General features: G+C 52.3%; 1 protein-coding gene across 4 annotated transcripts in view; it reads right to left on the bottom strand.

Moving 5' to 3' along the window:
- Nucleotides 1-595: 595 nt before the first annotated feature.
- stard3 (StAR related lipid transfer domain containing 3) overlaps nt 596-18,011 on the bottom strand; it is a 118,785-nt gene continuing 101,369 nt past the window's right edge. For all 4 annotated transcript variants that reach the window (XM_063037065.1, XM_063037063.1, XM_063037066.1 and 1 more), the window contains 4 exons: nt 10,876-10,971; nt 10,581-10,660; nt 7,144-7,248; nt 596-734 (listed from right to left, as the gene is read on the bottom strand). In XM_063037065.1, the coding sequence (XP_062893135.1) occupies nt 611-734; nt 7,144-7,248; nt 10,581-10,660; nt 10,876-10,971 (405 nt within the window). In that variant the 3' untranslated portion in view covers nt 596-610. The remainder of the gene's footprint in view (nt 735-7,143; nt 7,249-10,580; nt 10,661-10,875; nt 10,972-18,011) is intronic.

Genomic DNA, 18,011 nt, shown 5'->3' with positions numbered 1-18,011 from the left:
GGTGGTGAGAGTGGATCAGGGAGTAGATTGGGGGGAGGAGGGTCGGTCAGACTGGGGGAGGGTGGGTGACGAGGGGTTGGACTGGGTGGGACAGGAAGGGATTGGGGTGGTGAGAGTGGATCAGGGAGTAGATTGGGGGGAGGAGGGTCGGTCAGACTGGGGGAGGGTGGGTGACAAGGGGTTGGACTGGGTGGGACAGGAAGGGATTGGGGTGGTGAGAGTGGATCAGACGGGGACAGAACAGTGGTTTGGGGAAAGGAAGGGGAGTCGAGTGAGAAGAGGGGCTTGACAGGGGTGGGTTATCAGACTGGGAGGGACATCAGCGTTTGGGATAGTCGGCCCTGGTGCTGGGGACAACCACACAGAAGGGGACTGGCCCGAGACCGAATCCTGCCAACAGCAGCCAGCTGACCGCTTGCAGTGACCAGAGTTGGTGGGGGAGGGTGATTGGGGGGGGTCTTCTTTCATTACAGGGGAGTGCCGGGACATGTCTAGAGTGGTGGTGAACAGCGGAGGGGGCAGAGAGGGGCTTTAAATTCTGGTTCCAGCTTCTGGGAAACTCTGAGCCAAATCCGCATGCTCATTCAAAACCCACCCCAATCCCAGTGCCTCACGGTAAGCAGCTCAAAATGGCACTGACCTTCAAGTCTGTGTTCAGTATCCAGATGAAAGTGCAGATATTGGGGTTCCGAAGAGACTTGATCACCACAAAACCTCCTGGTCCGTTCTCCCCTCTGCCAGAAATTCAATGGTTACCATACGAGGAGTGTTTGACGGCTCTGGGCCTCTACCCACTGGGGTTCAGAAGAATGAGGAGGGACCACATTGCAACCTATTTAATATTGAAAAGGCCTAGAGTGGATGTGGAGAGGATGTTTCCTATAGTGGGGGGAGTCTAGGACCAGAGGACACAGATAGAGTGGATGTGGAGAGGATGTTTCCTATAGTGGGGGAGTCTAGGACCAGAGGACACAGATAGAGTGGACGTGGAGAGGATGTTTCCTATAGTGGGGGAGTCTAGGACCAGTGGACACAGATAGAGTGGACGTGGAGAGGATGTTTCCTATATTGGGGGAGTCTAGGACCAGAGGACACAGATAGAGTGGATGTGGAGATGATGTTTTCTATAGTGGGGGAGTCTAGGACCAGAGGACAGAGATAGAGTGGATGTGGAGAGGATGTTTCCTATATTGGGGGAGTCTAGGACCAGAGGACACAGACAGAGTGGACGTGGAGATGATGTTTTCTATAGTGGGGGAGTCTAGGACCAGAGGACAGAGATAGAGTGGATGTGGAGAGGATGTTTCCTATAGTTGGGGGAGTGTAGGACCAGAGGACACAGCTTCAAAATTGAGAGACATCCCTTTAGAACAGAGATGAGGAGGAATTTCTTTAGCCAGAGGGTGGTGAATCTGTGAAATTTATTACCACAGACAGCTGTGGAGGCCAAGTCATTGGGTATATTTAAAGCGGAGGTTGACAGATTAGTCAGGGTGTGAAAGGTCATAGGAGCATGGCGTTGAGTGGGGTAATAAATCACCCACGATGGAATAGCATAATTCTGCTCCCATGTCTCATGTTCTCAATGTTTCAGGAACAGCTTCTTCCCGCCTACCGTCAGCTTCCTGAACGGGCAGTGAAATCTAACTCACTACTTTATTGTTTCTGTTCATTGCTCCCTTTTCGCACCAGTTATTCCATTTATTTCTTTTTTAAAGATCAAGTATTTCTGATTGTGATTTAGAGATGTTTTTTATTCCTGCTGCAGGGAAACGACAAACTTTACGACAAAGGTCGGTGATGTTAAACGTGACTCTGATAGCAGCACATCAGACAGGGACCAACACCGCCACCTACTGGCCGTCAGAGGACTTCCACCCAACACTTCTCCACCCCGGAGCACAGAGTAATTATCCCCCAAACCCAAGGACAAAGCCGAAAGTGAGGAATTCTCCACAGGTGAAGCATTAAATGCTGGAGTTTCATGCTTGGCTACAAGTTACTAAGCTGAAGACCGTTCCGGAGGACTGGGAAATTGCAAATGTTGCTCTACGTTGGGGCGTAGAAGAAAGGAAGTTCTAAATGTAAACAGGAGGAATTCTGCAGACGCTGGAAATTCAAGCAACACACATCAAAGCTGCTGGTGAACGCAGCAGGCCAGGCAGCATCTCTTGGAAGAGGTACAGTCGACGTTTCGGGCCGAGACTCTTCGTCAGGACTAACTTGAATGAAGAGCTAGTAAGAGGTAAGTAAGAACGCTCTGTCCTCAGTAAGGGCCTCACCTTTGTCCCCCTTCACCCACACCTCAGCGAGTTCTGCGTTCGCCACGATGCAGAACTCTTCTTCCGCCATCTCCGTCTCCGAGCCTACTTCTTCGGCAAGGACTCTTCCACCCCCACCGATGACCCCTTCTCCCGTCATCAACCCTCCTCCTCTTCATGGACACCCCGCTCTGGTCTTCTGCCTGCTCTGGTTCTCTTTATCGCTAACTGCCAACGGGACATCAACCGTCTCGACTTCACCGCACCTTGTTTCCATTCCAACCTCACTCCTTCGGAACGCTCTGCTCTCCACTCCCTCTGCACTAATCCTAACGTTACTAGGTCTTCCTTCAGTTAGTCCTGACGAAGGGTCTCGGCCTGAAACGTCGACTGCACCTCTTCCTGGAGATGCTGCCTGGTCTGCTGCGTTCACCAGCAACTTTGATGTGTGTTAAAAGGAAGTCATAGGCCAGTTAGTCTGACCTCAGTGGCTGGGAAGATGTTGGAGTCCACTATCGAGGGTGAAGTTTCAGGGTTTTTCGGCACGTGATAACACAGGCCAAAGTCAGCCTGGTTTCCTTCAGGGTTAATAAGACAGTTAGGAAGGCATATGGCATGCTTGCCCCTATTAGTCGCGGGATAGAATTCAAAAGCCAGGGGATTATGTTGCAGTTTTATAAACTGCATGGTCTGAGTCAATGTCCCTCCCTTTATAAAACTCCAGCTAGGCCACATCTGGAGTATAGTGCACAGTTCTGGCCACCCCACGACAGGAAGGATGTCGAGACTTCGGAGAGGGCGCAGAGGAGGTTTACCAGGAGGCTGCCTGGTTTGGAGGGTGTGTGCTATCACGAGAGGCTGGACAAACTTGGGTCGTTTTCTCTGGAGTGTTGGAGACTGACGGGAGATCTGACAGAGGTTTACAAGATTATCAGCGGCACAGACAGAGTGCACAGAGAGTATCTGTCTCCCAGGGTTCAAATCCCTAATACCAGAGGACATGCACTGAAGGTGAGAGGGGGCAATTTCAAAGGACATATGAGCGGTAAGTTTTTCTTTTACAGAGAGTGGAATGTGCCTGGGGTGGTGATAGAGACCAATACACCAGAGACTCTTAACAGGTGTTTAGATAGGCACCTGAGTTTGAGAGAGATGGAGGGATAACGGCATTGTGTAGGCTAAAGGGATTATGAATTTAACTGGATCAGCACAACATTGTAGTCCTCTGGTCCTAGACTCCCCCACTATAGGAAACATCCTCTCCACATGCACTCTATCTGTGCCCTCTGGTCCTAGACTCCCCCCACTACAGAAAACATCCTCTCCACATCCACTCTATTTGTGTCCTCTGATCCTAGACTCCCCCACTATAGGAAACATCCTCTCCACATCCACTCTATCTGTGTCCTCTGGTCCTAGACTCCCCGCACTACAGGAAACATCCTCTCCATATCCACTCTGTGTCCTCTGGTCCTGGACTCCTCCACTATAGGAAACATCCTCTCCACATCCACTCTATCTGTGTCCTCTGGTCCTAGACTCCCCCCACTACAGGAAACATCCTCTCCACATCCACTCTATCTGTGTCCTCTGGTCCTAGACTCCCCCACTATAGGAAACATCCTCTCCACATCCACTCTATCTGTGTCCTCTGGTCCTAGACTCCCCCCACTACAGGAAACATCCTCTCCACATCCACTCTATCTGTGTCCTCTGGTCCTAGACTCCCCCACTATAGTAAACATCCTCTCCACATCACTCTATCTGTGTCCTCTGGTCCCAGACTCCCCCACCATAGGAAACATCCTCTCCACACCCACTCTATCTGTGTTCTCTGGTCGTCAACTCCCCCACTATAGGAAACATCCTCTCCACATCCACTCTATCTGTGTCCTCTGGTCCTAGACTCCCCCACTATAGGAAACATCCTCTCCACGTCCACTCTATCTGTGTCCTCTGGTCCTAGACTGCCCCACTATAGGAAACATCCTCTCCACATCCACTCTATCTGTGTCCTCTGGTCCTAGACTCCCCCAATATAGGAAACATCCTCTCCACGTCCACTCTATCTGTGTCCTCTGGTCCTGGACTCCCCCACTGCAGGAAACATCCTCTCCACATCCACTCTATCAGTGTCCTCTGGTCCTAGACTCCCCCCACTACAGGAAACATCCTCTCCATATCCACTCTGTGTCCTCTGGTCCTGGACTCCTCCACTATAGGAAACATCCTCTCCACATCCACTCTATCTGTGTCCTCTGGTCCTAGACTCCCCCCACTACAGGAAACATCCTCTCCACATCCACTCTATCTGTGTCCTCTGGTCCTAGACTCCCCCACTATAGGAAACATCCTCTCCACATCCACTCTATCTGTGTCCTCTGGTCCTAGACTCCCCCCACTACAGGAAACATCCTCTCCACATCCACTCTATCTGTGTCCTCTGGTCCTAGACTCCCCCACTATAGTAAACATCCTCTCCATATCCACTCTATCTGTGTCCTCTGGTCCCAGACTCCCCCACTATAGGAAACATCCTCTCCACATCCACTCTATCTGTGTCCTCTGGTCCTAGACTCCCCCACTATAGGAAACATTCTCTCCACATCCACGCTATCTGTGTCCTCTGGTCCTAGATGCCCCCACTACAGGAAAAATCCTGTCTATCAGTACAGTACCGTTCTACGTTCACAGGGAAAATCTTGCCTGACAAATCTGCTGGGATTCTTTGAGGGGCTAACAGGCAAGAGAGACAAAGGGGAGTCTGTGGATGTTGTTTACCTGGATTTTCAGAAGGTGCTGCACATGAGAGGCTGCTGAACAAGAGCTCGGTGTCATGACAGAAAAGGTACCAGTGTGGATAAAGCACTGGCTGGCTGGCAGGAGGCAAAGAGAGGGAATAAAGGGGGCTGTTCTGGTTGACTGCCAGTGACCAGTGCTGTTCCACAGGGGTCAGTACGGGGTCTGCTGCTTTTCACATTATATGTCAATGACTTGGATGATAGAATTGATGGCTTCGTGGCCAAGTCTGCAGATGGTAGGTGGAGGGGCAGGTGTTGTTGAGGAAGCAGGGAGACGGCAGAAGGACTTGTACAGACTAGGAGAGGGGCTCTCAACTGGTTTTATGCCACGGACCAACACCATTAAGCAAGGCGTTTCTATTTCCTGAGGAGACTGAGGTCCTTTAACATCTGCCGGATGATGCTGAGGATGTTCTATGAGTCTGTGGTGGCCAGTGCGATCATGTTTGCTGTTGTGTGCTGGGGCAGCAGACTGAGGGTAGCAGACACCAATTGAATCAACAAACTCATTCGTAAGGCCAGTGATGTGGTGGGGATGGAACTGGACTCTCTGACGGTGGTGTCTGAAAAGAGGATGCTGTCCAAGTTGCATGCCATCTTGGACAATGTCTCCCATCCACTACATAATGTACTGGTTGGGCACAGGAGTACATTCAGCCAGAGACTCATTCCACCGAGATGCAACACTGAGCATCATAGGAAGTCATTCCTGCCTGTGGCCATCAAACTTTACAACTCCTCCCTTGGAGGGTCAGACACCCTGAGCCAACAGGCTGGTCCTGGACTCATTTCTATCTGGCATAATTTACGTATTTATATTTAATTATTTATGGTTTATATTGCTATATTTATACTCTATTCTTGGTTGGTGCAACTGTCACAAAACCTAATTTCCCTCGGGATCAATAAAGTATGTCTGTCTATCTATCTACCTATAAGCGGTCCATGGACCCAGGTTGGGAGCTCTGGACGAGGGGAATTGGCAGATGGAATACAATGTCGGAAAGCATATGGTCATGCCCTTTGGTGCAAGGAACAAAGGTGTCGACTACTTGCTAAACAAGCAGAAAATTCAGAAAGCTGACATGCAAAGTCAGCTTGGCAGTCCTCATGCAGGATCCCCTGAAGGTTAACTTGCAGGTCGAGTCGGTGATGAGGAAGGTGAATGCGATATTAGAGCGGACTAGAGTATAAAAGATGGTATGTAGTGCTGGGGCTTTATTAGGCATTGGCCAGACCCCAGTGGGAGTATTATGAGCGGTTTTGGGCCTCTTATCTCGGAACAGATGAGCTGGCATTGGAGATGGTGCAGAGGAGGTGCATGAGAACGATTGAGAGTGAAAGGGTTAATACATGAGGAGCTTTTGATGGCTCTGGGCCTGTAGTCGCTAGAGTTTGGAAGAATGAGGGAAATTTCATTGAAACCTATTGAATATTGAAAGGGCTCGATAGAGTGGATGTGGAGAGGATGTTTCCTATAGTGGGGGAGGCTAGGACCAGAGGACACAGATAGAGTGGATGTGGAGAGGATGTTCCCTATAGTGGGGGAGTCTAGGACCAGAGGACACAGATAGAGTGGATGTGGAGAGGATGTTTCCTATGGTGGGGGAGTCTAGGACCAGAGGGCACAGATAGAGTGGATGTGGAGAGGATGTTTCCCTGTAGTGAGGGAGTCTCGAACCAGGGGCCACAGACTCAGAATAGAGAGACGTCCATTTAGAACAGGGGTGAGGAGGAATTTCTTCAGCCAGTGTGTGGCGAATCTGTGGAATTCATTTCAACATACATATGTGGATATATTTAAAGTGGAGGTTGACAGTTTCTTGATTAGTCAGGGTGTCAAAGGTTACGGGGAGAAGGCAGGAGAACAGGGTTTAGAGGGATAGTAAATCAGCCGTGATGGAATAGGAGAGCAGATATGATGGGCCGAATAACCTGATTCTGCCTTATGGTCTCTTTAGCATCCATGTCAAGTGCTGACTGTCTCGTTCCCAAAGGGAATTCCCACGCAAGCTTTAACTGCTCTCGTCCTGACGGGAACGAGTGGCCTGGGGCCCCGGGGTGAACAACTTGCCACCTACCTGATGTACTTGGTCAGCGGGGGCCGAGAGTCGTGAGTGGTTGACATGCCTGATGAGATGTACATCTCCCCCTTTTTCTCAATGCGACGCACGTTTACAAAATCCCTGTGGATCGACGGGAAGCATGGATTTATCTGTTTGTTAGTGATACACCACAGAGCAGCACCTTCCCGTCCAACTGTCCGCGACGCCCAGCAACCATAAGACCTTAAGACAACGGAGCAGAAGTAGGCCATTCGGCCCATCGAGTCTGCTCCGCCATTTTATCATGAGCTGATCCATTCTCCCATTTAGTCCCACTCCCCCGCCTTCTCACCATAACCTTTGATGCCCTGGCTACTCAGATACCTATCAATCTCTGCCTTAAATACACCCAATGACTTGGCCTCCACTGCTGCCCGTGGCAACAAATTCCATAGATTCCCCACCCTCTGGCTAAAAAAATTTCTTCGCATCTCTGTTCTGAATGGGCGCCCTTCAATCCTTAAGTCATGCCCTCTCGTACTAGACTCCCCCATCATGGGAAACAATTTTGCCACATCCACTCTGTCCATGCCTTTTAACATTCGAAATGTTTCTATGAGGTCTCCCCTCATTCTTCTAAACTCCAAGGAATACAGTCCAAGAGCGGACAAACGTTCCTCATATGTTAACCCTCTCATTCCCGGAATCATTCTAGTGAATCTTCTCTGCACCCTCTCCAACGTCAGCACATCCTTTCTTAAATAAGGAGACCAAAACTGCCCACAGTCCTCCAGTGAGGTCTCACCAGCGCGTTATAGAGCCTCAACATCACATCCCTGCTCCTATACTCTATTCCTCTAGAAATGAATGCCAACATTGCATTCGCCTTCTTCACTACTGACTCAACCTGGAGGTTAACTTTAAGGGTATCCTGTGCGAGGACTCCCAAGTCCCGTTGCATCTCAGAACTTTGAATTCTTTCCCCATTTAAATAATAGTCTGCCCGTTTATTTTTTCTGCCAAAGTGCATAACCATACACTTTCCAACATTGTACTTCATTTGCCACTTCTCTGCCCATTCTTCCAATCTATCCAATTCTCTCTGCAGACTCTCCGTTTCCTCAGCACTAGTATAGTACGTTAGCAGTCAGCCGTCGATCCCGGGGGATCACAGGTTTGCGCCTCCGGTGGACTGTCTCCTCTCCAGGGCGCAAGCCTGGGCGGGAAGATTTGAAGAACCGGCTGTTGCCCGTGCGGTGAGCTCCCCCTCTCCACGTCAATGATGTAGTCCAAGGGAAGGGCAAGTGACGATACAGGTTGGCACCAGTGTCGTCACAGAGGCTGCCAGAGTGAAGTTGTAAACAACATCAAACTGACTTTGGGACCCTGGCTCCGGATTTCTTCCTCGGGGTTTACTCCCGAAGCCTTTCCCGTGGGTGGTTGCGGTCGCGAGGCAGCGGAGGTTTAAAATCAGAATTTTCCTTCTCCTAGGCGGGCTGACGTCCAGGGCTGACGGGCCCCACCTGCCCGAAGTGACTGGTTTTGAGGCCCCAGTGGTCTGTCTGCATTTGCCCCTTCTCCTGTCAGTAGAAACAGCTCCGCCGGGCCTAGTAGCTAAGCCACACGTGAAGGCCAGGAGTTTGATTTGGTTGTCAGAGGCCGTTCGAATTGCACGCCATTGGGAGCACTTTATAGGTAGTGGGAGCCTGTCCGCACCACCACCCCCGTCAGCGACAACCTTGGGGACCCCAGCAACCCTGAGCCTAGCCTCACATTGGGACAATTTACAATGACCAATTAGCCTACTAACCCGGACGCCTTCGTGCCGCGGTAGTAAACGGGAGCACCCCGGGCGCCCACGTGGCGACCCCCCCGCACAGGGCGCTGGAACTGAACCCCGAACGTCGGCGGGCCCCGGGCTGCAGCCACCGCCGCGCTAACCCGGGATGAACACGCAACGTCGCGGCGCCCACCCGCGCGAGCCAGCCGGCGGCTGGAAGGGCGGAAAGGGCAGTGAGGACGCCGCGATTCGGTCGGGAAGGGGCTGTCAGCACACTGTTTTTAGAGATACAGGGCAGAGTCCGTCCTTCCAATTTAACCCCAGCCTACCCACGGGACAATTTACAGGTGAATTTCTCCATGGATGGCTTCCAGACTGTTCGGGCTGACCGGAACTGCACTGAGAGCGGTAAGCGTAAAGGAGTTGGGTGCTTACTGTTCTGGTTAACAATCCGGGTCGTATTACGATCGAGGAACGTGTTTGTAGACCAGATATTGAACTTTCTACTGTTGGACTTCGGCCATATTCCACTGAGATACAAGACTGGGCGGCACGGGAGGTCGTTCCTGCCTGTGGCCATCGAACGTGCAGCTCCTCCCGTGGAGGGTCAGACACCCTGAGCCAATAGGCTGGTCCTGGACTTATTTTTTGCATCTGGCATAGTTTGCATTTTGTTGTTTGATTGTTTATGGTTTTTGTATTGCTATATTTATGCTCTATTCTTGGTTGGTGCGGCTGTAATGAAACCAAATTTCCCTCGGGATCGATAAAAGTATATCTATCTATCTATCTGAACCTGCCAACCGCTATGTCTTTGGACCCGGAGGAAACCAGGGGGAGAAAGTACAAACTTTCTTACAGAGGATTTGAACTCTAAACTCTACAGTACCGTATCTCTAAATTTAAAAAAACGGATGAAGAAAAAGATTAAAAGGATATTAAATGATTTGGGAGATGGACAACTCCCCAAGGCCTGATGAGGTGTTCCCTTTACTACCAAGGAGATTGCCGGTGTCAGGCAGAAGTGTTAGGCCCTGCTGCCCGTGGGGGAGGTGCGGATGACTGAAGCCAGCAGGTGTGCTGTCTTTTACCGGAGAGAGGTAGCGGGGACACAGGCAAGTCTAACACATTGCAGGGCTGTGAATCTGACGGCAACTGGGGGAATCTGGAAGAGTGAGGGAGCGGGAGGAGGCTCAGTGGGACACCGTCCGGATTGGAGAGCGTGTCTTACGAGGACAGGCTGAGTGAGCCCTTTGGAGTGAGGCGACTCGATAGAGGTGTACAAGCTGATGAGAAACCGAGGGGACATTCAGAGACTCTTTTCAGAAATGGCCAACAGAAGGGGGCACTAGGGAGGAAGGTATAGCAGGGGACGTCAGAGGGTATTTTCACACAGAGAGTGGTGGGTGTGTGGAACGCCCTGCCAGGGGCGGTGGGAGAGGCAGGTACGTTCCAGAGACAGAAGAGGCTCTTAGATAGGCACGCAGATGATAGAAAAATGGAGGGCGATGGAGGAGGGAAGGTTTAGATTGATACTGGAGCAGGTTAAAGGGATGGAACAACAGGGCCTGCGCTGTGCTGTAATGGGCCGTGCTGTGTGAAGTGAGCCACCTGAATCACCCCGGGCGCTTTCCGACCAGCCAGGAAGGGGGACGAGCCAGGAAGGGGGCCGCTCCTGTGCCGGACAGCTCACCTGGCAGAGACGACCCCTCCGGCAGCTCCAGCAGACACGTCGTAGGTGATCATGGTGTTGTCGTCCACGCGTTGCAGGACCTGGGAGGCAAGCAGAGGGAGAGTTACTGGTGGGGGGGAGTGGGCCAGCCTGCTCGGAAGCTGTGATCCAAGGCCAAAACACCACGCTGGGAGACGGCGGCAGCGGGAGGCCGTCACAGAGCGTCACTAACAAGCTGAGGGCAGAGGCCGCGATCCCCGCGGAGGGGAGCGGTGACAGGGTTGATTCCCAAGACAGAGAGAGAGAGAGAGAGTACCTGACATACAGCCACCGTCCGGTTCCACGTGACCATTTTCTCCGGTTGCAAAATCACTTCCTGATACACAAACTCCGCCGGGCACTGCAGCATTGCCTGACGACGGGACACAATAAGGTAGTCACACAGGTAAAAGATAAAACTTCCTCAACACCATCCCAACTGTGTCCCCACCACCGGGAAACCGCAGGTTAGACAGAAATCCCCTCAACACCATCCCATCCTGTGTTCCCATGACCGGGAAACCGCAGGTTAGACAGAAATTCCCTCAACACCATCCCATCCTGTGTCCCCACGACCGGGAAATCGCAGGTTAGACAGAAATTCCCTCAACACCATCCCATCCTGTGTCCCAATGACTGGAAACCCAGGTTAGACAGAAATACCCTCAACTCCATCCCAACTGTGTCCCCACCACCGGGAAACTGCAGGTTAGACAGAAATCCCCTCAACACCATCCCATCCTGTGTTCCCATGACCGGGAAACTGCAGGTTAGACAGAAATTCCCTCAACACCATCCCATCCTGTGTCTCCACGACTGGGAAACCCCAGGTTAGACAGAAATTCCCTCAACACCATCCCATCCTGTGTCTCCCCCACTGATAAACCACAGGTTAGACAGAAATTCCCTCAACACCATCCCATCCTGTGTCTCCCCCACTGATAAACCACAGGTTAGGCAGAAATTCCCTCAACACCATCCCATCCTGTGTTCCTATGACCGGGAAACCGCAGGTTAGACAGAAATTCCCTCAACACCATCCCATCCTGTGTTTCCACGACCAGGAAACCCCAGGTTAGACAGAAATTCCCTCAACACCATCCCATCCTGTGTCCCCACGACCGGGAAACCACAGGTTAGACAGAAATTCCCTCAACACCATCCCATCCTGTGTTTCCACGACCAGGAAACTGCAGGTTAGACAGAAATTCCCTCAACACCATCCCATCCTGTGCCCCCACGACCGGGAAACCGCAGGTTAGACAGAAATCCCCTCAACACCACCCCATCCTGTGTCTCCACGACCGGGAAACTGCAGGTTAGACAGAAATTCCCTCAACACCATCCCATCCTGTGCCCCCACGACCGGGAAACCGCAGGTTAGACAGAAATCCCCTCAACACCACCCCATCCTGTGTCTCCACGACCGGGAAACTGCAGGTTAGACAGAAATTCCCTCAACACCATCCCATCCTGTGTCCTCACTGATAAGCCACAGTTTAGAAATCGGGTGTCGGTTCATTCAGTAGTACAGCAGTCTGCACATCGTCCCCGTGGAATGTGAGGGTTCCTCCCTCAGTATAAAGATCTTTCAGCCTACACCACCCCCACATAGACCTCATTTTTCTAGAAGATCCCAGTGATGTGATCAACAGGCACAAGACAGCACACCCTGACACCTTCCCCATGACTTGGGGGGATTTTAGCCAGGCCAGCTTGAAAAAGTCACTAAATAATCACCATCAACAAATCACTTGCAACACCAGAGGAAACAACACACTGGACCATTGTACACCACCATCAAGAATGCCTACCGTGCTATTCCACGCTCTCACTTCGGGAAGTCTGATCACCTGGCTGTACTTCTACTCCCTGACCATAGGCAGAGACTGAAGACTGCAGCACCAGCAATGAGGACCAAGAAGGTTTGGACAAGGGAAGCACAGGAGCGCCTACAGGACTGCTTTGAATCGGTGGACTGGACTGTATTCAGGGATTCATCTTTGAACCTGGATGAGTTTGCTGCAGTTGTTACCGACTTCATTAAAACCTGTGTGGATGCGTGTGTGCCCACAAAGAGTACATTCCCAACCCAACAGCCGCGGATGAAGCAGGAGGTTTGTCACAAACAAGAGGGAATTTGCAGTTGCTGGAAATCTGAGCAACACACACAAAATGCTGGAGGAACTCAGCAGGCCAGGCGATTTAGGAACAGCTTCTTCCCCTCTGCCATCCGATTCCTAAATGGACACTGACCCATGAACGCTACCTCACTTTTTAAATATATATATTATTTATGTTTTTGCATGATTTTAAAATCTATTCATTATATGTATACTGTAATTGATTTACTCATTATTATTTTTATGTATTGCATTGAACTGCTGCTGCTAAGTTAACAAATTTCACGACATATGCCGCTGAATTTAAACCTGATTCTGATTTTTTTTTCTCTATTATCCATCTAAGAGTCTCCTAAATCTCCCTAATAGTATCCGCCTTTACCAGAACACCCGGTAGGGGATCTCACACACCCAACTACTCTCTGTGTAAAAAAAACTTACCTCTGACATCCCTCTATACTGTCCCCCAAACACCTTAAATACATGCCCCCTTGTAGTAGCCACTTTCGTGCTGAGAAAAAGTCTCTGACTGCCCAGACTGTCCATGCCTCCTTTTGTATTGTTTCCCTCTGTCGAATCACATCACGTCCTCCTTCACTCCAGAGAGAAAAGCTTTAGCTCGCTCACGTTCCGAGCTTACATAGAAACATAGAAAATAGGTGCAGGAGTAGGCCATTTGGCCCTTCGAGCCTGCACCGCCATTTATTATGATCATGGCTGATCATCCAACTCAGAACCCCGCCCCAGCCTTCCCTCCATACCCCCTGACCCCCGTAGCCACAAGGGCCATATCTAACTCCCTCTTAAATATAGCCAATGAACTGGCCTCAACAGTTTGCTGTGGCAGAGAATTCCACAGATTCACCACTCTCTGTGTGAAGAAGTTTTTCCTAATCTCGGTCCTAAAAGGCTTCCCCTCTATCCTCAAACTGTGACCCCTCGTTCTGGACTTCCCCAACATCGGGAACAATCTTCCTGCATCTAGCCTATCCAATCCCTTTAGGATCTTATACGTTTCAATCAGATCCCCCCTCAATCTTCTAAATTCCAACGAGTACAAGCCTAGTTCATTCAGTCTTTCATCATATGGAAGTCCTGCCATCCCAGGAATCAATCTGGTGAACCTTCTTTGTACTCCCTCTATGGCAAAGATGTCTTTCCTCAGATTAGGGGACCAAAACTGCACACAATACTCCAGGTGTGGTCTCACCAAGGCCTTGTACAACTGCAGTAGTACCTCCCTGCTCCTGTACTCGAATCCTCTCGCTATAAATGCCAGCATACCGTTCGCCTTTTTCACCGCCTGCTGTACCTGTATGCCCACTTTCAATGACTGGTGTATAATGACACCCAGGTCTCATTGCACCTCCCCTTTTCCTAATCGGCCACCATTCAGATAATAATCTGTTTTCCTATTTTTGCCACCAAAGTGGATAACTTCACATTTATCCACATTAAATTGCATCTGCCATGAGTTTGCCCACTCACCCAACCTATCCAAGTCACCCTGCATCCTCTTAGCATCCTCCTCACTGCTAACTCTGCCACGCAGCTTCGTGTCATCCGCAAACTTGGAGATGCTGCATTTAATTCCCTCATCCAAGTCATTAATATATATTGTAAACAACTGGTGTCCCAGCACTGAGCCTTGCGGTACCCCACTAGTCACCGCCTGCCATTCTGAAAAGGTCAGTCAACCACGCCCGCGAATACAGCCAAGCGAGGCGGCTTTACTCTGGGGCCGGCAGTCACACACAGCACAGGGTCCCCCATACGGAATGAACAAAAGGTTGCCAAATGGGGACCAGTTGGTGGGTCACTAGAATTCAGAACCAGAGGACACAGCCTGAGAAGAGAGGTAGAACGGGGATGCGGAGCAAGTTCCTTAGCCACAGAGTGGTGAGTCCTGCAGAATTTGATGCCACAAGCACAGGCTGATCAGTCAGGGTGTGAAGGGTTACAGGGTTATATATAGCCTGTGGGTGGATGGTGAATGGATGTTCTGAGCTCTCCTTATCAGATGTAATCTCCTGTCCAGGCATCATCCTGGTAAATCCCTTCTAAAGCTTCCACATCCTTCCCACAAGTGAGCACAACGCTCCAAGTGTGGTCTAACCAAGGTTTTATAGAGCTGCAATATTACCTCCACGGTTCATGAGCTCAAGAGCCCAAGGAACAGTTAATGCTCCCAGTCCTTAATCCAGGAATATCAATCCCTTACTTCTCCTCGAGAAGTTTTTCCATTTCCCATACCAGCCAACCTCAGGATCAGGATCAGAATCAGGTTTAATATCACTGACATATGACATGAAAGTTGTTGTTTTGGCAGTAGTATTCATCATTATTATGCGCCGTGCCTTATGACATCATCATTATGCGCCGTGTCGTGTGACGTGGGCGACCATGATTGTTCCTGGCAAATTTTTCTAATGGAAGTGGTTTGCCATTGCGTTCTTTTGGGCAGTGACTTTACAAAATGGGTGACCCCCCAGCCATTATCAATACTCTTCAGAAATTGTCTGCCTGGCGTCAGTGGTCACATCACCAGGTTCATGGATTTATCGTCCATTGAAAAATCTGAATGAAGTGCTATAAAGTGACGCTGGGCACAGGAGTGTCTGGACATGAGGTGTCTCTGACAGGAAATGATAAAGTATTGGTGATTGGGGGTGTGGAGGGGTGGGTCAGTGGGTGATTGGGGGTGTGTGGAGGGGTGGGTCAGTGGGTGATTGGGGGTGTGTGGAGGGGTGGGTCAGTGGGTGATTGGGGGTGTGTGGAGGGGTGGGTCAGTGGGTGATTGGGGGTGTGGTGGGGTGGGTCAGTGGGTGATTGGGGGTGTGGAGGGGTGGGTCAGTGGGTGATTGGGAGTGTGTGGAGGGGTGGGTCAGTGGGTGATTGGGGGTGTGGTGGGGTGGGTCAGTGGGTGATTGGGGGTGTGGAGGGTTGGGTCGGTGATTGGGGGTGTGGAGGGTTGGGTCGGTGGGGGGGGTGTGGAAGGGTGGGTCAGTGAGTGTGGGGGGGTGGGTCAGTGGGTGATTGGGGGTGTGGAGGGGTGGGTCAGTGGGTGATTGGGGGTGTGGAGGGGTCGGTCAGTGGGTGATTGGGGGTGTGGAGGGGTGGGTCAGTGGGTGATTGGGGGTGTGGAGGGGTGGGTCAGTGGGTGATTGGGGGTGTGGACGGATGGGTCAGTGGGTGATTGGGGGTGTGGAGGGGTGGTTCAGTGGGTGATTGGGGGTGTGGAGGGGTGTGTCAGTGGGTGATTGGGGGTGTGGAGGGGTGGGTCAGTGGGTGATTGCGGGTGTGGAGGGGTGGGTCAGTGGGTGATTGGGGGTGTGGAGGGGTGGGTCAGTGGGTGATTGGGGGTGTGGAGGGGTGGGTCAGTGGGTGATTGGGGGTGTGGAGGGGTGGGTCTGTGGGTGATTGGGGGTGTGGTGGGGTGGGTCAGTGGGTGATTGGGGGTGCGGAGGGGTGGGTCAGTGGGTGATTGGGGGTGAGGAGGGGTGGGTCAGTGGGTGATTCGGGGTGTGGAGGGGTGGTCGGTGGGAGATTGTGGGTGTGGAGGGGTGGGTCAGTGGGTGATTGGGGGTGTGGAGGGGTGGGTCAGTGGGTGATTGGGGGTGTGGAGGGGTGGGTCAGTGGGTGATTGGGGGTGTGGAGGGGTGGGTCAGTGGGTGATTGAGGGTGTGGAGGGGAGGGTCAGTGGGTGATTGGGGATGTGGAGGTGTAGGTCAGTGGGTGATTGGGGGTGTGGAGGGGTGGGTCAGTGGGTGATTGGGGGTGTGTGGAGGGGTGGGTCACTGGGTGATTGGGGGTGTGTGGAGGGGTGAGTCAGTGGGTGATTGGGGGTGTGGAGGGGTGGGTCAGTGGGTGATTGGGGGTGTGGAGGGGTGGGTCAGTGGGTGTTTGGGGGTGTGTGGACGGATGGGTCAGTGGGTGTTTGGAGGTGTGTGGAGGGGTGGGTCAGTGGGTGATTGGGGGTGTGGAGGGGTGGGTCAGTGGGTGATTGGGGGTGTGGAGGGGTGGGTCAGTGGGTGATTGGGGGTGTGGAGGGGTGGGTCAGTGGGTGATTGGGGGTGTGGAGGGGTGGGTCAGTGGGTGATTGGGGGTGTGTGGAGGGGTGGGTCAGTGGGTGATTGGGGGTGTGGTGGGGTGGGTCAGTGGGTGATTGGGGGTGTGGAGGGGTGAGTCAGTGGGTGATTGGGGGTGTGGAGGGGTGGGTCAGTAGGTGATTGGGGGTGTGGAGGGGTGAGTCAGTGGGTGATTGGGGGTGTGGAGGGGTGGGTCAGTGGGTGATTGGGGGTGTGTGGAGGGGTGGGTCAGTGGGTGATTGGCGGTGTGGTGGGGTGGGTCAGTGGGTGATTGGGGGTGTGGAGGGGTGGGTCAGTGGGTGATTGGGGGTGTGTGGAGGGGTGGGTCAGTGGGTGATTGGGGGTGTGTGGAGGGGTGGGTCAGTGGGTGTTTGGAGGTGTGTGGAGGGGTGGGTCAGTGGGTGATTGGGGGTGTGGAGGGGTGGGTCAGTGGGTGATGGGGGTGTGGAGGGGTGGGTCGGTGGGTGATTGGGGGTGTGGACGGATGGGTCAGTGGGTGTTTGGAGGTGTGTGGAGGGGTGGGTCAGTGGGTGATTGGGGGTGTGGAGGGGTGGGTTAGTGGGTGGAGATGTCGATCAGCCTCACTGCTTGGCGAAAGTCACTGTTTTTGAGTCTGGTGGTCCTGGTGTGGATGCTACGTAGCCTCCTCCCTGACAGGAGTGGGACGACAGATCGTGAGCAGGGTGGGTGGGATCCTTCATGATGGTACCGGCCCCTTTCTGTATACGTGTCCGTGATGGTGGGTAGGCTGGCGACTCTCTGGGCAGTTCTGACCAGCCACTGTCCAGACTTCCTGTCTGCCGCAGTGCAGTTCCCACACCACGCAGTGAAGCAGCTCGTTGGGACGCTCTCTACAGACTGAGGCGAGTACAGACGTGCGTACCCAGCACTCCCTCTGCAGAAAGCAGGAGCCTCGGTGAGCATTCCCGTTGTTTGTAAACGTGTTCGGGGACCACGAGAGGTAGGGGCAGGAGCCAGTGGTGTAGCAAGTCAAAGGCCAGTGGCTGGAAGCTGAGACGCGGACACCCGCTGGTCGGAGGTCGACCATGGCCATTACCTCCCAGTGATATGCTAGCCGGGGCAGTACGATATGGAGAGCAAACAGGCAACCCCTCTCCACGCAGTCTGGCACCAGGAGTTGCCAATCGGCGTTGAACTCAACGTAGGGACTCCAGCTCCGGATTTTTCCATCAGGGTTTAGT

Source organism: Mobula hypostoma, chromosome X1, assembly GCF_963921235.1.
Source record: "Mobula hypostoma chromosome X1, sMobHyp1.1, whole genome shotgun sequence".
Lineage (NCBI taxonomy): Eukaryota > Metazoa > Chordata > Chondrichthyes > Myliobatiformes > Myliobatidae > Mobula > Mobula hypostoma.
The sequence above is the reverse complement of the archived record's forward strand: the minus strand, read 5'-3'. Positions and strand labels throughout refer to the sequence as shown.